We start from the raw sequence: 23,625 nt of genomic DNA on the forward strand, positions 1-23,625 counted from the left end.
GGGCTGCCACCTCCCCATATCTATTAAGAAAACCAGATTAGCTGCAATTTTCTCTACTTTATGCAAATGAGGTCAGGCCCATGGATTCCTTCCTTCCTTGCTTGGTCATTTGCCTGCTCAGATTTATATTCAGCTGATTATGACAGTATGTTTATTTAGATTGTAAGCAATTTGGGGTAGGGACTGTCTCTTTCTCTTCCTTCTGTTTATACAGTGCCTGGCACAATGGAGTTCTGGGCCATGACAGGCTGTGAGGAGCCACAATAATATAAATCATTAAGAATAATAGTAGAGCTAAGTCTTTTTCTCTCAAAGCATCCAGCACATGGATATGCTGATACACACCCAGGAATCACTGAAATGCAGCCTGCTGAGGGGAACAGCCTAATAGATGTTTGAAATAGATGCTGTTCAGTTAGACAGCATATTTATAACAATTATGCTTCTTCTCACGTACTCTGAAGGAGTTCACTGACATACCCAATGTATCTACTTTTATGCCACTCCCCCGCCCCCCACATCTGAGTGCCTGGCATTTTCTCTTTGTGTGCACTAGCTATAGTGACCGGATCACATTCATGTACCTCTCTGAAAACCATATGCCCTCTTACCCATTCACTCTTTAAGAGCACTGTGCAATGAGATGAACTGCTCATAACTGTCCAACTGAGAGTGTCTCCATGACAGACCCTAAATTGATTTTGATTTTTTCTTCTCCACTGAACTGGAAAATCTAAGCAATTGGTGAAATGTGGGGGCTTTTGAATTGGGGAAACTATAAATACAGAGGAAGTTGGTTGCTATGAAACTGATTCAGTAAACACATACACAGAGTGAAAGGATAACTACAAACATACAGCAACTTGCCTTTATGTAGTTACAAAATGAAACAAACATTCTAAACCATTTGGAAGCATTGCCCACAGGAGGAGCCTAGGCACAATTTTCAAATAATCAGCATCCTAATATAACCCACTGATTTTTCATTAGCATGTGGTTGAATATTAGACATTTCCCATCTCCATTCAGCTGTTGTTTTAAGCAGTTGTCAAGTATCAGCTGTGGAATGGAGTCTCTTCTGCTGAGGTCATCAGCCTATAATTAATAAGAGAGAATGATTATAATAATTAGCAGGCTTTTGTAAATTAAAAAACCCCTAATTTATTTCAAAAGAACAAAATTAGTGTTTGGTTGTGGCTTTTTAATCAGTTTCAGATCACACTTAAATTTAGTGCAAGTCTGATTACCAGATTGGGGCATGATCATTAATGTGTCAGTAACATAGGAATTAGGAAACTTGGTGTATGGGGAGGATAGAAATAGTTTTTCATTGTCCAGATGCAAAATGTTTATTTTAATAACATGGAAGATATATGCTCCTCTTCCAAATGCTTTTCTCATACTAGAATCTGTAAACAGTTGTCCTTTTCCAGTGTTCAGCTTTCTTCCCCATTTCTTCAAAATGGGCTTGTCTAATTCTTGCTCCAGCAACAGACAGAAGTATAGAATATCAATGTGCATAAGTACATAGTGAGTAGCATGGTATAATATTGTGGCCTTATAAATGTGCCCTCTGCTCTGATAATATTTTATATCCACAAATCACGTAATTAATTTATGCAAAATTTGCTCACATTACTGTTACCCCATTCCTTCTCACACTTCTGCACCTGTTTGGTTCCCACCCCCACTGTTGCATTTTGTGTTCACTACAATTGTGAGCTCTTTGTTGGAGGGACTGTCCTTTACTATACGTCTTGTACAGTGCTTAGCACAATGGAGCCTTGCTGTGGCTGGCACCTCTAGCCACTGATGTAATGCAGATCATAATAATTGATAAAATGATAGGGAGCTACAAATGATCAGAGAAGTGTAAAATACCTTGAAGAGTGTAATGGGATAGTGCACTTGTCCAGAAGTGCGCAAACTTTTCCAGTCACGCTCCCCCTTACCATTAATGGAATCTCTGCACGCCTGACCCTCCTCTCCATTACTGGGGACGTGTCTGGGGTGAAGGCGGAGCTGGGCCTGGAAGTAGAGCAGGACTGGGGGCTGAACAGGGCAGGAGTGGAGATGGTCTGGTGGCAGAGTGAGGCTGGAAGCATGGTGCTCACTCCTCACCTTTGTGGGGGCTGGGCCAGGCACTGCCGTATGCCCTCTTCAACATTCCTTTGTGCCCCCCTAGGCAAACCCCACAGTTTGGGGACCACTGCACTAGCCTTTCACCTCTAGAGTCCTGAGTTCAGATTCAGCCTTGGGCTACAGCTGAAAATCAGTTTGGAATTCAAAGAAGGTGGAGATAGATCTCACTCCATGAGGTCATGTAGTTTATCTCTACCCTTGAACCCAAGGCCAATGCAGAATTGTCTGGCTAGACTGGTCTCATTCTAGTCCCCGATTTATATACTTCATAAAACCACCAAGCACTTCGGCATACTTGGCAGTCTGTGCTCAAGATTGGTTCCGGGCTGGAGTGGTACCGTTGCAGATGATAAGTGAGATGTGTTGGTAGAACTGTGAGCTGGAGAGGTAGCATGCATAGGACTTGCCTATTCTGTCTCCCAGTTCCTCACTTTCATTAACTTGTTTTTTAAAAGTAGTTTAAAAAGCCGGGGATACTACAGTGATAGGCACCATGCAAATACATAGGTAAACAAGGTACTCATGCATTGAAGGACATAGATCACCAACTATTAGTTAACCTGTCTGACATCAACTAAAATCACTATGAGTAAAACATTAACAATTAAACTGTCAGTAAGATTTAGAGAGACAAGGTGGGTAATGTAATATCTTTTATTTGACCAATAGCTGTTGGTGAGAGAGACAAGCTTTCAAGTTTACCTCACCCACCTTGTCTTTCTAATATTCTGAGACCAACATGGCTAGAACAACACTGCATACATTTAGTTTTAGAGTTAACACCCCACTGACTTGAAGGCAGGCATTTCAAGCCTCCCTTACACCTGTCGATTTGAAAGGCATCATTGCATTTGTTCACATTTTTAAGGTTGTCACCACTTTATGCTTCATTTCCCCATGTCTGAAATGGGGATAAGGATACTCTGGTTTGTGAAGTACTTTGAGAGCTGTGGATGAGAAGGTCTATAAGAGCTAATTTATGATTATGGTTATTATTTTTAGAAACATTTTTTAACGATGGCTCTAATTCTAGAGCACAATTTTGTGGCAAGAGGAGGATTGTTTAGAGACAAATTCCCTGGCTTCTGAAAACAAGGTTTCCATTGGCATCCACTCCTGTTGCCCAGCTTTTCTCTATCTGTATGTCTTTTTTTAGAAAAGCAAAAATCTAATACCACGCACTAGAATTCTTTTCTGATGACAAACCATTCATGGTGTGATTCTATGATTATGATGCCACCATGATATAAAATTAAGTACTGCATTACATCTCTATTTTTCTGTTGTTTTGCTTATATGTATATTAGCCATCTGTTCCAGCAAGTATAACAGCCACAGGATTGTCAGAAGATTAGTTCATAGTGTAAGAAAACATGTAGCACTTTACTCTGAGTTTTGGATATAGGTTATGATGATATTGTTATATATTCTCATAATGCTTTTCAACTTACATATATTGGTACTGAAATGGACCCAAATGGTAATTTGGCACACAGCACTCCACTGTGTGTGTATAACACTTTGGCTGAGGACATTCCAGCAAGCCTCTCTTATACCAAAATACTATGGCATTTTTAATATCCATGCACAGCAGACAGGCTCTCACTTTTTAAGATCTTGTCTGAAAGACCCCAAAATATATAAAGGAAATTGTATGGAACTCAGCTTACCTTTCATGTAAGGATAATGGGCTGAATTGTCCCTAAACCAGAGATCCTGGGTGTTTCAAATCTGAGACTTAGATGAGTCAATAACTATCCCTCTGTCAGGTTGCATGTATATTAATAACTAGGGTACTGTAGGTAGCAGACTCAATATATTTCATTTTTGATATGACAGGCCTGCTTCAGTATCTTCTGTCAAAGCAACTGTGTCACTTTGCATGAGAAGAATGTGAGCGTTGCAAAATGAAGCTGAATCTTTGTGCCATCCAAAGATGTGAATGGCAGCCACTGAATTGCAAAGAGTTGCAAAGCGCCCTGTGTTTCTATGAAGAACAGAAATCTAAAACAAATTGAGTGACAAATTGCTCCCTACACCTGATGTGGCTTGACCTTATAAATATGTTTTGATAGAAAACTCTACTTGCACAGAAACAGCTCCCCTTTTTCCAAATGTATTTCATAATCAAGTATTTTAACAGATCCTAGGTTTGGGACTCAATCCTGTTCCCAGTGAAACCGGTGGAAGTTGTGCCATTGACTTCAGTGGGAGCAAGACCAGGCTTTGATATTAAAATATTGTAATGAAGTATGTTGTTTTAGATTTTTGCTTGAGAGAATATCATTGCCTGATGTGTACAAAATAAATGTACTTGCATCCTGCTGAAAACTCAGAAGACTGATGGTTATTCAATGATAGGAGAACCTGGGAAGTCTCCTTCACCAGCAGATGGCACTGGAGTTAATGTGTTTCTAGAAAACATGTAAATAACTGGGCTAGCCTTTCTCAAGAAATGAAACAAGAAAGCAATTTTCTTGAAGAATTGAATTTTGTTTGAAAATCAAAATTTGTACTCTTCTTGATGCCTAAAAAAATTACATAAATTATCCTTTTTGGGGAAAGAATTCATTCAACTCTTTGTACACTTCATCATGAAATATATATAAAAAACTTAATTTCTTATAGAATCTTGGAACTTTAAAAAAAAACCTCATAATTTCTGTACCCAGGCAAGTCTGCCTATTTTCCCTTCTTCTTTCACTCTCCACAAAGCTGAACCCAATTCAGTTATATGGGAGTAAATAGTGTAACTGGCTTTTGTGCTGCTGTTAATGTGTTTGTGTTTAATATTATATATAATATAAACATGGTAAATATAATCTAGGGCATAATCCTCCACTAGCCAACAAGAAATTGACAACATGGAATCTAACAGATCTTTTCCATCTTGAACATCTATGATTCTTGGTATCTGAAATTAGTTTGTCAGCCTTGCGTTCCATTTACTCTTTCCACCACATAGACAAGGTCATCTGTACCAGTGAGTGGAATCCTAACTAGAGTTACTGTTTGAACATATAGGCTGGGATAATGATGGCTTAACTTTTCTCCCATTAACTTCCAAAATAGTAGAGTTAGCAGAATGCTGAGTGCTTTTAAACATTTCACCCATACTGTATGTGGTGTCTAGACTACTGGAGCTATTGGATTTCTCACACCTTTCTCTTTTAATTCTCTGTTCTTTTTTTCCTGAGGAATTAATAATCTCAGCCACAGCTCTATCTTTACTTGGAATTTCCCACCGAAACATTGATTAGTACTCCCTATTTAACAGTGGTTTTGCCTTCAAACTTGTTAAGTTTTATTGTTCAACCACTGGTAATTTTATTCTGGTTTATCCTTCTTTATAAATCAGACCCCTGCTCCTAAGTCTAATGCAGCTTTTAAATTTCTGTAATATCCTATTCAGTCAGCATATTATTAGACAGAAGGTATATTTTCACTAGACAGACTTAGTTTGCCATAGATTTTAATGATAGCAGGTGAAGATTTGGGTTTTTTTTCCAGCAAGTTTATTTTCTTAAACAATACATTGCTGTGGAAATGAATGTAACCAGCATTACTGGGGGGGACAGCTTTTAGTAACACACAATTTCTTATTTGTTAACAGTCAGAAGTCTCCAGTCAGGAGTGAAGCCCCATTGGTTTTAGGTTCTGTACAAACATCTAGAAAGATATTTTCATATATTCGGTAGCCAAAGGATATAGGTAGTGTTAGGATGTGTTTGTCTTGTACAGTAAGTATTTCCAGCATGATTAACATCTGCCAAAATTCTTAAACATTTGCAAAATACATCATGGTAAGAAGACAAAGGTTTGAGAATTGAAAGTAATTTTCACATTTAATTACAATGCTGGATATTTTTCAAATATTTCCAGAAAACCTGAGTATGGAGTTCCAATAACTTTATACAGATTTGGAGAGGCTACAATACATTTCAGTTTATGGATAATATGTTTCTGTCAGATACGGCTGAGAAAATTCACTTGGTCCCCAGTATACACAGGAAATCTTAACTTAAAAAAGAAAACGTAACTATGCCTATGCTGCAGTGTGTGTATTCTAGATATAATACATATAATAATCCTTTGTCTTTTAGGCTTGATCTTTGAATCTGTTCTTATCCATTTCTTATACCCATGATTAATTAACAAAAATATCAGTAGGACCACATGCCTGGACATTAAGTTGAGCATCTAAAATTAGGCATGTTACATTCTGTAGCTGGTGGACTAGGTTTCAGTAGCCTGTGGCATTCATTGAATAGACATCTCAAGTGCAGGGAGTCTGCAGCAGTAAGTGACTGTAGATATGTGTATATCTGTGTATGTTTTAGTGTACATTTTTGTATGCATAGAAATAATTTGCTTTCCCTTTATTTGGTATATTTTTTTCCAGTTACTACATTGCATAATGTTAGACAGTTCAATCTATGGCAGCCTGGATTTTAACTTGTGCCTAGCCTAGTTGAAGATAGCATTTCCCCAGCTATCTATAGATGTTACTATGTTTTTTCTTTGTTACCTTTGTCAGCTATGACTGACTGTTTTGTATGGATCTAATGTTTCTTTTGTTTGATTTCTAATAGAGCTTAAATTGAAGATGGCATCGTGTCTGTACGAATGCCTTTGTGAGGCAGAACTTGAAAAATATTATCCTCAGTTTGTTGCCCTTGGCCTTCAAAAGATAGATGAACTAGCCAAGATTGCCATGAAAGATTATGCCAAACTAGGGGTCCATAACATGAATGATCGCAAGCGCCTCTTTCAACTCATTAGAATCATCAAAATTATGCAGGAAGAAGAAGAAGGAGCAGGCACAACCAAGCAAGATTTTCAACCATGTGACCTCTACATCCAACCTCAGGTGACCAGGTCAGGTCCTCGTAGACAACTACATTTTGAGTCCCTCTTTGAGAAAAAGGATGGAACAGTTAAAGACTGTGAACTTGAATTGCAGAGTTTCTCTGATTTCTGTACTAACAAAGAGAAGGAAAGTTTGGTGGAAATGTTAGGACATGTTCTACCAGGGGACTCAGAGGACAATAAAATAACCAGAAGAGACATCCTGAATGTTCCTGGAACATGCACGCAAAATGAACTGGACTGTCCTACAATATATTCATCAAATAATATTGCCCATCTGTTGGGGGATTCTGAAGCTCCCATCATACAGAGAGTGACTCATATTTCTGGGTATAATTATGGACTACCTCATTCTTGTATCAGGTAATAACTTTTATTTCACTATGTTTGGAGTTAACTGGCACAGTTAATCACTTCTTTAGGAGCTTAAAAAGGAAGATCTTTCTTCATAGACTCTAAATTAACATTATGTGTAACTAGAATCAAACAATGCATAACGTCTAGAAGGGTGATGGAAAATCCTGTGGGGAGGGAAACATTAATTAGCACTTGGGACTTTCCAACACTGATAAAACAGATTCAGTTGAATTCACCAACTGCTATTTACCAGAATTGACTAAGAATAAGCTTTAGGATCTTGCAGTGCTTATGCTTTCATTTTGCCTTTGTTCTGGTCAGTTTCTCTCATTTTTCAGTATAGCCATCTTGCATAATTAAAACTGTTTTCAGAAAACACTGCACTCCAAGCTGAACGCAAACTGTCACAAGTTTTTCCCAGTAAAAGTGATACACATTACAGTGGATATAGTTTTTTAAGGGAACTCCCAAGGTATCACTTTAAAATAGAATCTGGATAAATTTAATGTTTATGAAAATTAAGAACTAAGAGTATTGGCTTAGACTGGGCAGGGTGCAGGCAAGTACTGTATAAACATCACCCGCATGGAGACCAGCTGATGAACTTCCTTGCTGAGCTGCAGCACTCCCAGGTTAATCCAGTCATGGAACGCCCATGCTGCTCTGCCAGTACACCTCCGTACAGAGTTACTGACTACCTCCATGCTGTTCCAATATAGAGCATTTCTTAAGTCTTGGGTATTTTATGATGTGCATAGATGAGACTAGAGGAAACCAACAAAGTCATTTTCATTTGTGAACTAAATCAGAATTTGAACCAGAGTCTCTAGAGGTAAAAATTTAGTGTGTATAATGCCCCTGTGTTTCTCAAAGAGCATTACACTTTACTGGAAATACATTTGAAAATCTGTTAGCATTTTCTCTTAATTTGCTTGTAATATTTCCATGCACACACATCCAAATCAAAACCAAAAGCACTACATTATACAGAATGTTTCTGAAAATACCTTTATGGGCTTGGCAGAGTCTACAACGACATGATGTGTATAAACTGCCCAAGACTGAGTCGCTGTCAAAAGCTAAAGCAGTAAAGAATCCTGTGGCACTTTATAGACTAACAGACGTTTTGGAGCATGAGCTTTCGTGGGTGAATACCCACTTCCTCAGATGCATCTGAGGAAGTGGGTATTCACCCATGAAAGCTCATGCTCCAAAATGTCTGTTAGTCTATAAGGTGCCACAGGATTCTTTGCTGCTTTTACAGATCCAGACTAACACGGCTACCCTCTGATACTTGTCAAAAGCTAGTTTTACAGCTGTACTGCTGGAAAATGATGTGAAACATACTTTGGCATGGAGAATTTTTAATCCACATCATATTTAAATCTATTTTTTCCTACTTATAAATGGATTTATGATAAAATTAAGTAATATTTATTATTATTGCCATTTGTATTACTGTAATATTTAGAAGCCCTAGTCAAGGATCAGGACCACATTGTACTAGGTGTTATACAAACACAGAACAAAAAGACAGTCCCTGCCTCAAAGAGTTTATAGTCTAAGACAAGAGACAACAGATGGCTATAGATAGAGGAGTCCAAGGAAACAATGAGACAGTCTAGGCCAGCATGGTGGGCACACCAGCAGCTTAAATTGTTGGAGAGTTTTAAGGAGGGAATGAAGGTAGATAATGAGGTGGCTTTGTGAATATTTATGAGGAGTTCCTCCAAAAGGTGAGGGGCATCACTGGAGAAAACATAAAGGTACTTGTTTGAAAATCTAATAATGGGTAATGGAGGCTGGCATCTTGGGCCAATCAGAAGTGGGAGTTTACATTTCAGTAGCAAATGAGAGAGAATAGGTTGAATGGGGCTAGGTACTAAAAGGCAAATATTACTACATTCTCAACTATCAGGAACACTGTAGAATGATGTCATAAAACTAAGCATACATAAATAGCTCTTGTTAATGTTTTTCAATGTTTTTCTCTTGCTCATAGCAAATGATTTAATGTTAATGTTAGCAGACGGTCACTTGTAAGTTTCTTCTTCCCTTATTGCCTCTGCCAGGCTCCCAATTGCCTTTCTTCTTTTGAAAATAATATAAAATACATCTCAATGCCACCTGAGAACAGAATCATTATTGTTTAGATTTCCTATAAATCTGTCTTAAATGCCAAGTGCAGTACATGGAATTAAAACAGATACTTTCATCCAGTACAAAGTATATGTAATAAAACGTCTCTCTCAACAAGACAGAACTTCTAAAAATCCCATCTCTAACATCAATAAGGCCTCCATTAAGGCTTTGAGCATTCCTTTTCATCAATCCCTCACTAATTTTCCCTGCTTCCTCAACATCCAGAAAAAGCCTGGGAGAAGAGGTGACTCATTCATTGTGTCCTGAAAGTAACCAAATCCAGGCTCTGGTGAACTGAGCTGGGAAGTAAGTTCCAAAACCAGTGATCCTTCACTGAGAACATCTGGCCCCTGGCATCATCCTGGTTATACAGGGGGTTCCCGGTATATGTCTCCTCCTTATCCGTCCTTTCACATATCTGTTGCTCATCAATAGGGGAACATGTTCCGATCCCACATCAGTTCCGATCTGCATATCCGTCGCTTCACCTTTTGCGTGGCTTTTCTTTTGGTGTTTCCCCTGGCGCTCAGGAGAGGCTGGGAGGGACGGGGAGGAGCGGGGACAGGGTGCGCTCAAAGAAGGGGGCAGAACTCCGTGGGAAGAAGCGGGGCAGACCATTGTTTCTTATGGAGAAAAATTCCCCGGTATCCATTGTTTCAGTATCCATCACCTTTTTCAGAATTGCAACCCAAACATATACCAGGGACCCCCTGTATCAGGAACGGACTTTTATCTCAAGCATGTCAGATGATCTCAACTGTAATGTTCTCTCAAGGGTGAAGAGGTTTCCATTCAAATATAGAGACTGTAATCCTTCTTCATGTGAAGTTCTACTGAGGAAAATTGATGGGAATACACGTTTGACTAAGAGCTATAGGATCAAGCCCTGTATTTGAACAGAAACCTCTTTTCCCCTTAAGAGAACAGCTCTTAACATTTATTTCTGAGCAGTGTACTTTCAGATTAATCAAAACTGGCAATACAATAGCATTGAAATCACAAGCCTATAGTCCCAATAAAAGTGGAAGACCTGGTACAAATACCCTTGTTATACTGTTGTTTTTAATATAATGGAAGTCTAGTGCATGTTTGCTTTAAAGTTGTGCATTAAAAGATTTAGAAAGAGCCTTTAGACATCAAGACAGAAATTTTACTTTTGGGTAAGGCAAGGGTTCGATTAAAATGATAATTACTGACAGTAATTCACATTCAGAGCCAGGTGGAAAATCATTTTTCATTTGGCTGAAGAGTGCTTGAAAAATGGAAAATTGGAAATGACACACTTTATTTTAATTACAGCATCTTCCATACATCATATGATCAAGGTACTTTACATAGTGGGTTAATCAGCTAGAGAAGAAATTACTTAGGGCTGATCTACACTGGGGGGGATCGATCTAAGTTATGCAACTTCAGCTACGTGAATAATGTAGCTGAAGTCGACGTACTTAGATCAACTTACCGTGGTGTCTTCACCGCGGTGAGTTGACTGCTGTTGCTCACCCTTCGACTCTGCCTGCGCCTCTTGCCGAGCTGGAGTACAGGAGTCAAGGGGAGAGCACTCGGAGGTTGACCCTAGCTGGATCGATCGCTGCCCACCAATCTGGTGGGTAGTGTAGCCATACCCTTAATGTCTCTTAGGGTGGCGGGAAGAGAGTTGAAGTAGACTTGGCAGGCAACACAGCTGTTCTGATTATAGATCATACCCCTCTCCGTCTTAGCTCTTCTTAGACTGAGCGTTTCAGGTTACAGACAATATCTCATGATCAGGTTATACAGCACCTTGCACTTTGTGGGTGCTACTGTCCTACTACAATTAATTATTATGTGATAAGAATGTACGGATCAAAGAGATATGAATTCTAGCAACAACATAGGTATGGTAATGGGCAGATTTACAGCCAAGGGAAATGTGGGAGGAAAAGATCATTCAGAATCAAGTTTGACTGAGATTTATGGCCTTGGAACAGAGCTGAGTCACCACCACATTCAGACAGTTTGTGCTAGAACAAACTGTCTGAATGTGGCGGTGGCTCAGCTCATGTGAACAAAGCCTCATCATGGATTTGGAGGTTTTGATGAACTGGATTAAAGGGAGGGGAATGATTTAAGTTAGATGTGATGCCTACAAACATTATCCATCAGAATCATTTTTTTTTTTAAGTTTAGAATTTGAGCAACTCTTGGTGTTTCTTCCCTTCCCCCCTCCTCCTCCCCCCCAATTTTAAAAGACCATCTTTGTCTCTTGAAGCGAAAGCTTTCGCCATTGAAAAGTTAGTTTCCAGAAGAGCAGCAGAGACCTATTTTGAACCTCTGCTCCACCATGGCTTTGCCAGTGTCACCCACCTTTGGGGTCACTAAGGTGGTAGAAGTGAAATGTACGCTTTAGCCATGCTTAAGCTTGGCAATGCGCCATTTAACAAGTTGCTCGGCTGGTCACAGGGTTCACTGATTTTTGGTACCAGGAAAGCCATGATGGAGAAATTGGAGAGGGTCCGGAGAAGAGCAACAAGAATGATTAAAGGTCTAGACAACATGACCTATGAAGGAAGGCTGAAAGAATTGGGTTTGTTTAGTTTGGAAAAGAGAAGACTGAGAGGGGAGATGATAGCAGTTTTCAGGTATCTAAAAGGGTGTCATAAGGAGGAGGGAGAAATTTTGTTCATCTTAGCCTCTAAGGATAGAACAAGAAGTTTAGGTTGGACATTAGGAAAAAGTTCCTGTCAGGGAGGTTAAACACTGGAATAAATTGCCTAGGGAGGTTGTGGAATCTCCATCTCTGGAGATATTTAAGAGTAGGTTAGATAAATGTCTATCAGGGATGGTCTAGACAGTATTTGGTCCTGCCATGAGGGCAGGGGACTGGGCTCAATGACCTCTCGAGGTCCCTTCCAGTCCTAGAATCTATGAAATCTAGGTTATACCTGGATTATGGAGTGAGACAGATGTGGGAGAAGGAGCTTCTTACCAACTAATTAGACTTCAATCTCTGAAGCACTGAGTAATAGAAAGTTATGGTGTAGCCACAAGCCGAAGAAGTAGAGACGCAGGCCAATGGAAAAGAGAAGGATTAGTAGGTATGTTGAAAGATATATAATGTTGGATGCCAACCACACAAAAGTTGTGTCCACAGCTGAAACTGGCAGTGAGACAAGAAAGAGTGCTAAAGGAAGAAGCTTGTGGTGTTCCACAGAGAAGGGGGTAGTGGGAAGGTGTAAGCCTCTACCCAAAATGAAAAGGAATGATTAGAAGAACAGGATTCAGGCCAGGAGAAGAGACTGCAAGAGCCACAGGTTTCTTAATGAAAGTACTCAAGAAGGACAAAGAGAGACCGATATTCATGAAAGCTGTGTGGAGATCTATTAAGAGAGCTGGGTCCATTATGAGAGGCAAAGAATATGTCATCACCTGGGGCAGGGCAATCTTATTATGAAAAAGTCCAAAGAATTTCCTGGTCAGAACAATCTCCAGAAAATGGGATCTTGCATTATTTTGGATCATCAGTTTGTGGACGCCCAAAGTTATGCTGAGTCAGCAATAGGCTCAGAATTACAAGGAAAATAGATATAAAAAAAATCAGTGCTGTCACTTTAACAAAAGTACCCACAAGAATTGCATCCCCGCTTTTAAGAGAAACAACAGACGCTTTCACATATATCAGTGGTCCCCAATGCGGTGCCCGCAGGCGCCAGGGCCCCCGCCGGGGCATTTATGTGCACCCACCTAGTGCCCAGCAGGGGAGAGAAGCTGCAGCCCTGTGCCTGTTGGGGACAGAGAACTCCGGGGCTGTGGGCACCGGTGTTCTTGGTCCCTGGCAGGGATGGGGCCACAGCTTAAGCCAGAGAGAAGCCGTGGCCCCGCACCTGCCAGGGACAGAGAACTCCGGGGCTGCGGGCGCCGGTGTTCGCGGTCCCTGGCAGGCGCGGGGCTGCGGCTTCTCTCCGGCTTCTCCGAGGCTGCAGGTGCCGGTGTTCTCTGTCCCCGGCAGGTGCAGGGCCCAGCTAGTGCCCAGCAAGGGAGAGAAGCCGGGGCCCCATGCCTGCTGGGGACAGATTACTCCGAGGCTGCAGGCTGCGAGCACCAGTGTTCTCTGTCCTCCCAGCTTCTCTCCAGCTTCTCTCCGCACTGCCCAGAACTGGCACCAAAAAAACAAACACAAAAAAACCACTCCGACGCTGCAGAATGGACAAAATGCCACCCCGTAGCATGTGCTGCCCCAGGCACGTGCTTGTTCAGCTGGTGCCTAGAGCTGGCCCTGTATGTGAGTAATTGTTGGTGCCCGCCACACTCTTCTGAAAACATGAACATGCTACTGGCCACAGAAAGGTTGGGGACATATATAATATCCAATTCTTGGATATCTTTCAAAATGACAGGAACAGGGCTAGCTTCACTAAACAGTAACCGCTAAAAGTTGAGTTTATGGCCAAGCCAATGGATAATTTGAATTGTCTAGCATCCTCTTTTTTAAACACAAATTTGTGATCCTGTGTTCTAGATCTAGTACCTCTGAGAAGGAGATGCCGTGGACAGAGACTGACAAAATCCGAGTGTGTGTCAGAAAACGTCCGCTGGGCCTGAGAGAGGAGCGGCGGGGGGAAGTTAATATCATCAGAGTGGAAGATAAAGAAACTCTTCTTCTCCATGAGAAGAAGGAGGCAGTTGATCTTACCCAATACATTTTGCAGGTAATGTGAGCTTGTTTTGCTCGTAAAACCCCTTTCCATTTATAATACATAGGAGTAGTGTGCTAGCTGCCTGAGTGGTGGAGCGACAGTGTAATGCATTAGCAGTCAAGTGAGAGATGAAAACAGGCTTCGGATTTCAATAATGGAAATAAAAAAAGACCTTTTTTTTTTTCATATTAAACACAAAAGTCTGGGTTCTTCTCTCACTTACCCCATGTAAATCCATTGGAATTACTCTTGATTTACACCAATGTGTGAGAGGAGAAGTGAGCCCAGAATTGTAATCTCCAATAAACACCTTTTTTCTCTAAAAACTATCATTCGCTCCCTGTCTGCCTTGCTCCTCAAAAAATGAACATGCTTTTTCTGCTCCCTGGGTGCAGAAAGAGGACCCTCTGCCAAAAGCAGGGTTAGAATGCAGTTGCATGCTGAGTTCCCTATAGCTCCTTTCCACAGGGCTTCAGTGCAGTAGTTCTATTGTAATGAGTCACACACGTCTTCTGCTTCTTTCCTAGTTTTCCCTCACGCCAGAGTCAAATGCTTTTCAAAGCGCAGTTCTCATTTGGTCTTTGTTTCTAAATCCTGAGTACCTTCTGCTGCCATAGTTCAAATTCTCATTCTGACTGACAGCACCAGGAACAGAACTGATTTCTAGAGAGCAGTAAGCTATCCTGACCGAGTGTGTGTTATTTTTATAATCCGAGGACTGGCAACAACTGGACAGGGTAGTAAAATTAAGTTTGCTAACTCTCTCAGGCACCCGTTCATATAACACCTTTTGCAGTCCGATACATGCTGTAATTCCAGTCCCTCAGTCGCCACGTAGCTAGCTATCTTAGGTGCTATATAAATGCCTATCACCTTGGCATCTAAATGTTGAAATAAATCTCCCCAACTAAATTATATTCTGGCAATACTGTCAAAACAAATCTTGCTATAAAGCACTGTAGTGCAAGCAGAAATATGCCATAGCCTTACTGAAACTGATTTAGATTTGCATATATGTTAGTGTGGATCATTTATGCATAATTCATGTAGTCATCAGTTCTGCAACTCTTCTATTCTAGATTGGCCAGTGCTGTTTTGTTTGTACTATACTAAAGTATAATGTTATAGACGCTGTCCTACTGGGCTCTCACTGAAGTGAGATGTGTATCTTATAAAGCTACCCCAATATGCAAATTTTAAAATCTGTAAGGGGCTGATCCAAAGTCCATTAAATCAACAAATATCTTTTTATGGACTTAAGTGGGCTTTGGATCCGGCCCTAAATGCAGGAGTTCTTCTGCTTCTCAGCTAGTAAAATCGAGCTTTGCATGTGAATGGTTTGATCCTCTCCAGCACAAAGCATTTTAAGTGTGTGGAATAGATGACAATGGTTCATGACCTGATTTTGATCCTCTCTACTATATAACCATATTGTGTTGCTGTGGGTTGGTTCATTTCAGGAATAGATTAATTTTCTTTTTAAGTTACTCTCGTGCTTTTGTTTCTTGGCTGCTGTACATTCTGCTTGAAGATGATGGGGCAGACTGACACAGAATCTTAATTTTCTACTCACGTATTCTATTTCTTATTGGGTCGTGGCTGCATGCTGCTGAAAAGTGAGTTTTACTTGGTCCCTTAGGACCAGTTCCAAAGCCTCCTGAAGTCAATGGAAAGACTTCGGTTGTCTTTAGTTAGCTTTGGATCAGGCCCATAGCATGTGCTACACATTATGGGGTAAAGGAGAACTGAGAGAAATTTATTTTCGTGTAAAAAAAATCACATTTATTTTTCAGCATGTTTTTTATTTTGATGAAGTCTTTGGGGAGGCATGTACCAATCAGGATGTGTATATGAAGACTGCGCACCCCCTCATTCAGCACATTTTTAACGGGTAGGGAGCCATTGCTTGCATTTATTCCTTTTAGTTTTCATTTTTCATGTACGACTTTGGTGTAACTTTTAAGTTTTCTCTAAAAAACATTAATTTCACCTTTTTAGCTTACCCTGTTTTTTTAAGGGAGGGTGTGTGTGTGTGTGTGTGTGTGTGTGTGTGTACACAAAATATAGAAAAATGTCTGTGTATACAATTTTGACAAACTAAAGGCCTGACCCTGCAATCCATATCCAGGCAAAACTCCCCTTGTAGTCAGTGGAAAATTTGTCTGCAGAAGGAATGCACAATCAGACACCAAGGATTACTGGGGAGGCAGTTTGGTCTAGCTAGAACAAGAGATTCGGTGTCAGGATTCCAGGATCCTAATTCTCTGCTCTAACAGATTTTCTTGTGATTTAGAGCTCAGTTGCTCAGTTTACCCATCTGTAAAAGAGAAATAAAACACCTTCATGGGACTGTTGTGAGAATGTTTGTAAAGCACTTTGAGATATGTATATAGTTCACAGTAGTATAAAGGAATTATACACTTTATCAATAAAACTGTGGTTAATCTTTATTTTATTTACTTATTTCTGTTTAGAGAGAATTATAATATCTTTTGGTTAATGGAAAAATCAGCGTGATTTTACATGTATAATTGTATTTGAGTACAGAGAACAGCAATCTTGAATAGGTCATAATTTCATTTTGACCTCTTGATGGAAAGGAATTACATGTCTATACTGGAGAATGAACAAGATGAAGCTTTCTGTTATCAAGAAGCTCCAAGTGTCATCAGCTGGGCCAGAAATTTTATCACCAGTGTTCATTGTTGGGTTTACAGGAATCAGGCCCTTGGGGAAAGGGAAGGGAAATCTAAGAGGGCAGGATAACTTGCTGTGTAGTCACTGAGAATTAGTTTGCATTTTATGGACTTTGTTCATGTAAGGTTAAAGTGACACCCACAGACAAAAATACAGCAACTGAGAGTAAACTGAGGTAAGCGAACTTCAACGTGCAAAGTGTAGTGCTGGGGTTGTTACACTTTTTTCACTGAATGGACCATTTGTTAATATGGAAGTGGCTTCATGGACACTCTACTCCTTGCTTTCATAATCATGCAGACTTGCTCTCCTTCAATTCACAATCAGTCCTTTCCCTCACTCATGAGCACATAACATCCCTGTGGTAGCTACAGTTTTTTATGTAGAAAAGTAATACCGCAAAAGTAGTTAATGCATTTTTAGCTTCTTTTAATGCACTGTGCCTCTACCCCGCCATCCACAGAACACAGTTTGAGAATCTCTAATATAACAGATTGTATTTTTCAGGATCTCAGATGGCTATGAATGGCTATGTAGGATAAAACCCCATCGCTGAGGGTCAGCAGTGTGTGTAGATATTAATATTGCAGAATCTCTTTTAATAGACCTCAATGGATCAGATGTAGTACTAAAAATAAAAATTATCTTTACAGCGGCAACGCCACTTGCTTTGCATATGGACAGACTGGTGCTGGCAAGACTTACACTATGATAGGGAGTCACCAGAACCCAGGACTCTATGCACTGGCTGCTAAAGACATCTTTAGACAACTAGAGTCATCCCAGTCAAGGAGAGAGCTCTGTGTATGGATCAGTTTTTATGAGATCTACTGTGGACAGCTTTATGACCTGCTAAATGGAAGGAGAAGGTATTTAAATAAGAGATGTGTTGCTGTGAAAAAAGGATGATACATTAGTTTATTAGTTTCTAATAAGTGAAACTGATTTAAATGGAGCTATTTATGGAGTAAGGTATTGCTCAATGTGAGTAAACATAGTAGAATCTGGCCCTAAATTTTGTATCATCTATAGACACTCCCCCTTTGTGTTATTTCTCCAGGAATAAAATAAAGCAAAGACTAAAGTCTGAGATTTGAGCTCTGTATTAGATACGCTCTGCCAGGCTTCACCCCTTGTGATGAATAGCGAAAAGACAGGATCATATGGCACAGTCACATTAGCTTTTTACCTTTCTTTAGCAAGGTAACCTGAGATTGAACTGGAATTTTACATGCTCTAGGAACAGTTGAGTAGGGATAGCTCAGTGGTTTGAGCATTGGCCTGCTAAACGCAGGGTTGTGAGTTCAATCCTTGAGGGGGCCACTTAGAGGGATCTGGGGCAAAATCAGCACTTGGTCCTGCTAGTGAAGGCAGGGGGCTGGACTCAATGACCTTTCAAGGTCCCTTCCAGTTCTAGGAGATAACTATATCTCTTATTAATTATTATTATTATTATTATAAGGAAAAAATGCAACCTGCTCCTCAATCCTCTCTCAACCCTGGCAGTGCAGTGGGGCCCCTGACTCCCCTAAGATGGCAGTTTACTAATCACTTTTCTGAAGAGGGTGTGACTTGGAGTGCGGACATTAATAACTCTGTAGCAAAAGTATCTAGGTCAGTACAGTGGCACTAAACCCAAGGAAAACCAAAGAACTCAAGATGTTCCTCAGATTAAAAAACTTACCTGACCGAAAATATCTAAACACAACAAAGCAAGATAACATTCAGTCTAAATCCTGCTGATCAATAAAACCATCCTGCCAGGCTTTTTACTTTCCTCTGGAACCAGTGGGGCTCTTGAGGGGAGCGCACTTTGAGAGCATGTTGCAATGCTTAGCAAAGAGGCTTTCTTGTGCTTAGGAGAGTCCATGCCTTATCATGAGGCAAGCATGTTTCTCTGTGTTGTCTCTCCTGCAGCCCTTTTTAAAGGCCTTCTTGATGTTGAGCTATAGTCCATAGGGCTGTGGAAGTTCCTTTTCCTTGGACATAAGCCAATCAGTTAGTATTACCAACTATACTGTAACATTCGCTTCTCTGTAATTTGTAGCAGAGAGTCACTCGTGTACTCTGATTCTGCACGTCAGATCTGCTGCAGAATCCACCTGTTGCCTCAGAACTATGTTCCAGAGCCTAAGCTGTCATTAAACGGATTTTTGAGCCTTTGTGGTTGTGAAGATAACCTTGAAAACATGAATTGAGTATAAGTGATGCAATGTGAGCCTGGAGACAGCCTGAAACAAAAGCTGTCAGAGGTGTGAACTCTGAAATCTAAAGATGACAATTTAAGTGCCATTATTAACTATTTGAGTGCTGATCATCTCAGCAGGAACATCCAGCTAATAAATACTTCCAGTGTCCCTTTAACAGTGAAATTTGAAAAGTACATATTATACATGACAAGTGATATATTAATGACAACCTGATTTGTAGCCTTGTTACTCACTCCTTGCAGTACTTCTCTATAGCAGTGGTTTTCAAACTGTGGGGCGCGCCTCCCGGAGTAACTTTCAGGGAGGCACGCATCAGGGCCGGGACCAGCCCCCATGGCGGGCAGAGAGGGAGTGCCACACTTTCAGAGCTGCTGCGCCCCCAGTCCAGCACTGACCCCAATCCTGTTCAGCCCCCAGTCCTTCTCTGCCTCCAGACCCAGCTCTGCCCTCACTTCCTGTCTGCTCCCAGCTCCAGCCACAAGTCCATTCCACCCCCTGCTCTGGCCCCAGCCCAGCTCTGCCCCCATTTCCTCTCTGCCCCCAGACCAGGTCTGACACCAGCCGCAGCACCTCTCCCATTCCCACTTCTGTGTCCCACCTCCACCTTCAGCCCAAGCTTCACTGCTGAGAAAGCCTTGGCTATGTAGTCATGGGCGGGGGGGCGGGGGGCCAGCACGGACAGATTCTATTACTAGTAAGGTGGGGGCATGACTGAAAAAGTTTGAGCACCACTACTCTATAGCACTGAGATGTAGACAGAATCATTACTACTATATAAGACTTCCTTCAGAATGACCCTTTTCTACTAAGCCCTGTTGTTTCCTCTGCAGACTTTTTGCAAGAGAAGATAGTAAGCATGTTGTACAAATAGTTGGCCTGCGTGAGGTTCAAGTGGATACCGTAGACCTACTGTTAGAGGTAATTTGATTGTCAATGTTTATTTTATCTTCTAAAGCCCCTGTTGCACTAACTCAGCAAATAGGTTACAATGGAGTGGAGAATGTCATTTCTGGTATACGCAGGTGTTCCTGCTCCAGGTTGTATAATGTACACATGTGAATTCCATTATGGGGCTCCAAAAGAGCCTCAGAACAACTTTGAACAGCTTGGTGGCCACAGCAGAGCATGAAGGGACACTTTCAAAACTGCCTTTAATGAATGAGCTCTTGTGCCACTCAGACAAGTTATGATGACACACATCAAAAGCTGACTTGAAGCTGTCACTGCTACAGCCACACGTTAGGTGGGATCTTTGCCAAGAGGTTGAATGAACCACCCAAGAAATGACAATATCTCAGCAAAACAAACCGTGAAATATCTTAGAATATAAAAAAAGGCTATGTCCATATTTGCAGAAGAGAGGTATGAAATATTTTTGCAGTAACTTTACATCACTAAAGAGAGTTCCAAAAGAAAAATGTAAGTAAACTTTACAAACGGGCATGCACTGCATTTGACAAACAAGTCAAGACATGGATGGCTGATCTGAAAAGTTTACAGTCTAAGTTGGACAGGGCACAACAAGTGAAGGCAACAAAATGTCAGAAATAGTGAGGAGCGAGGGACAGGATTACATCAATAAGATCATGTGGCTGCTTAGTTTATTTTTCACTTACCTTCATGGTTCCAGGTTTTTCTCCAAAGAGCCTTCTCTGGCTCCTACAGTTTTCGTTTTATCTCTTCCTTCTGTCTTCTGGGTAGTTTGATGGTTTTTGTGTAAATTTGAAAGTAAATAAAGTTGAATTAGAAATTATAAAATACTTTGGATTCGGCAGAATTATGATGGAAATAACACGTGGAGTAACAAACTGCTGGCTGGCAGCTGCTTTTTAAAGTTAACTTTTTTCTTTTGATAAACAGCTGATACTCAGCACAAGCAGCACTTCAGTCTTCTTACTCCCTTACTTAGCTGAGTAAGACATGGGCACAGTCTAGTTCTCTACTGTGTCCTGTACTGAGTAAGCTGGTCCTGAGTCCAACTGCCATCAGATTTGGATTTTGTGTAGTTTAATTTTTGCTCCTTAAGGAATTAAACTATTACCTGATAGTGTAGTTGACTTATTTTTTAAGACTTGGGACAATATTGTTCATGTATATACCACTCAACGGACACTGTCTTCTGAGGTTTTGTTTTTCCATTAACTCTGAACACAGGATATGCTGGAGACATTTCTGCAAATTTGAGTGCAGATCTGCTATACAGTAGATTAATACAGTCCTCTAGATTATCATATCCTGCCCACAAAAGAGTTATTACATGGTTTGTAAAAAGCAACGGAGTGTCTTGTGGCACCTTAAAGACTAACAGGTGTATTGGAGCATAAGCTTTCGTGGGTGACTCTCTGTTGCTTTTTATAGATCCAGACTAACACGGCTACCCCTCTGATACGTTACATGGTTTTGTTCTCATAGATATCTTGGCAAAACAGCTCATATCATATTGTTCATGGGCTCTTTTGAATACAGGAAGATCCTTTAGACTGATTTGATGCTCTTGAATAGCATGCTACCAAATGTATTAAGAGTCTTCAATGCATGCCTCATGATTATTCGTTATTATTGCTGATCAAGAGTGGACATCCAGTAGAAGGCATGAATACTGTATATTTGTATCTAAAGAGTATCTTGATTTTGCTAGGTTAACATTTTATTGTATTCTTATTGTTTCAGAAACTGTAATAGACTCTGTTTTGTTTCCTTGTGATGCCCATGGTTGGTGGACTCGCTGAAGCAATCTTTAAAAGCAGCAAAGAGTCCTGTGGCACCTTATAGACTAACAGACATATAGAAGCATAAAGGCTTTGAAAACCAGTTTCATCAAGCAATCTTGTGACTCTTCAGAGATTTGGGACAGAGACTTGACCAGAGTTGTAGCCCTGAAGGTCCCAATCTTCCACCTCATGCCTTGTTCTGTTCTTGATAGTTAAGTCTGAGTGTAATTGATCACGTCAGCCTTGCTGCTTGTTTTGGCAATGTTTCATTTCCTCCTGGGTACAGAGATGGATGAGTGGATTGGCTCTTGGCGTCACACTACATTACATGCTTCTTAGATTTCTGGCTGACTAAATCTTTTGATGAGATTAGAACATGCATGTTTAAAAAAATCATCCTGCTCATGAGTTCTCAACGGTAACCTCTGAAGCCTCATTTTGTTTTCACTTCCATCAGACATTTATTCCACGTGATTTTGTATTGTAGTAATTTAACAAATAGGAATGGAAGTTCAATACACTGACATTCTTATGGATGGTCTCACTTTATAAACCCTTTGTCAGCTGCACTGAATACCAATACGTAGGGCTCTCAATCAATATGCGATATGAATAGTGTGCATGTTTTGTATGTACAATTTACCTTTGTTTTGTCCTGTTTGTTTGTTTTCCAGGTAATTTTGAAGGGTGGAAAGGAGCGTAGCACTGGGGCAACTGGAGTCAACTCAGATTCCTCCCGTTCTCATGCTATCATCCAGATTCAGATTAAAGACTCTGCAAACAGAACATTTGGGAGGTGAGGTTAGAAGCTGACTTATTGAATTTGATAGAGATATTTCAATTTCATCCTGTTGGTTTTAAATGAGACTATGCACATCTGCAATGGCAGAACAGCCATAGATGGTTAGTGAGTGGTAGTGAAGAAGTCAAGTGCAAGGACAGTCAGGATGGAAGCTGTGATTTGAAGGTGCGTTTGCTGAGCTCCTGGGCTGTGTGGAACAGTGACCCAGTACCAGAGGCCCTTACTGAATGGCCATTGGTTGCAGCAGTAACTGGATATCCTTCCCACCTAGTCAGAGAAAAGATGGTCACCTGCTTATTATTATTTTGCATGTCTAAAAATGTGATAGGCACCTTCCAAACAAGTAAGATACAATCTTTATCCCAAAGAGCTTATTCTAAATGTAAGACAAGAGAGCAAGTCTGAGCAACAACTAATTGGGAGGGTGGGGGAAGGAGGAGGGCGGAAGAGTGCATAAGATTACAGAAAGAAGGATATGTGGTTATGTAGGTGTGCCAGGTTTTAGTTACTGACGGACTGATGAAGCTGGGAGGGATGCAGGTGATTGGAGAGGTTGGGGATATTGTGGAAAAAGAGGAAGAGGGAGGGAGAAATTACATATTGGTAGAATAGCTAACAGCCAAAGAGGAAAGTTAGGGAAGAGTATGAGAACAAATGGAGATCTTGAGGGAAGAAAGAGCAGCAGGAACGTGGCTCTGAAACCATCTGAAAATTCAGTGCATCAGTTACTTCTCTTTAATTTGCTTTATAAACTGCACTGCATTTCTATTTGGTTAGGACAGACAACACTGGAATGAAACATCTGTCTTAGCTGGAAGGAGACCCAAAAAGTTATTCTTTTTTAAGTAATCTGTGTTCTCTCTCAAATTACTGGCATTGTGATCATCTAGAGATGGGAATGTGTTACACTTGAAATAGCTGTTCCATTAAACCATGGAGCACTCATCACAAGTAATTAGACTTCCTGTTATGACTGTCTGTTACAGTGCCAGAATGCTCTGACTCTGTTCCAGTAGCTG

At 40.6% G+C, this 23,625-nt stretch overlaps 1 protein-coding gene and 1 long non-coding RNA gene across 2 annotated transcripts in view; one reads left to right on the forward strand and one right to left on the reverse strand.

The window, feature by feature from the left end:
* Window positions 1-854: 854 nt before the first annotated feature.
* On the reverse strand, window positions 855-22,574 carry LOC127046560 (uncharacterized). The gene is made up of 3 exons (XR_007773116.1): window positions 22,448-22,574; window positions 20,710-20,786; window positions 855-1,095 (listed from the first exon to the last, which is right to left on the reverse strand). It is a non-coding gene; the product is annotated as an uncharacterized LOC127046560 (long non-coding RNA).
* The window catches only part of KIF24 (kinesin family member 24), a 29,928-nt gene continuing 12,969 nt past the window's right edge, over window positions 6,667-23,625 (forward strand). The window contains exons 1-6 of the mRNA XM_050943540.1: window positions 6,667-7,374; window positions 14,009-14,198; window positions 15,980-16,077; window positions 17,537-17,752; window positions 19,924-20,011; window positions 22,479-22,600. Coding sequence (XP_050799497.1) covers window positions 6,749-7,374; window positions 14,009-14,198; window positions 15,980-16,077; window positions 17,537-17,752; window positions 19,924-20,011; window positions 22,479-22,600 — 1,340 coding nt within the window. The 5' untranslated portion in view covers window positions 6,667-6,748. The remainder of the gene's footprint in view (window positions 7,375-14,008; window positions 14,199-15,979; window positions 16,078-17,536; window positions 17,753-19,923; window positions 20,012-22,478; window positions 22,601-23,625) is intronic.

The sequence above is a fragment of the Gopherus flavomarginatus genome, chromosome 3 (genome assembly GCF_025201925.1).
Source record: "Gopherus flavomarginatus isolate rGopFla2 chromosome 3, rGopFla2.mat.asm, whole genome shotgun sequence".
Lineage (NCBI taxonomy): Eukaryota > Metazoa > Chordata > Testudines > Testudinidae > Gopherus > Gopherus flavomarginatus.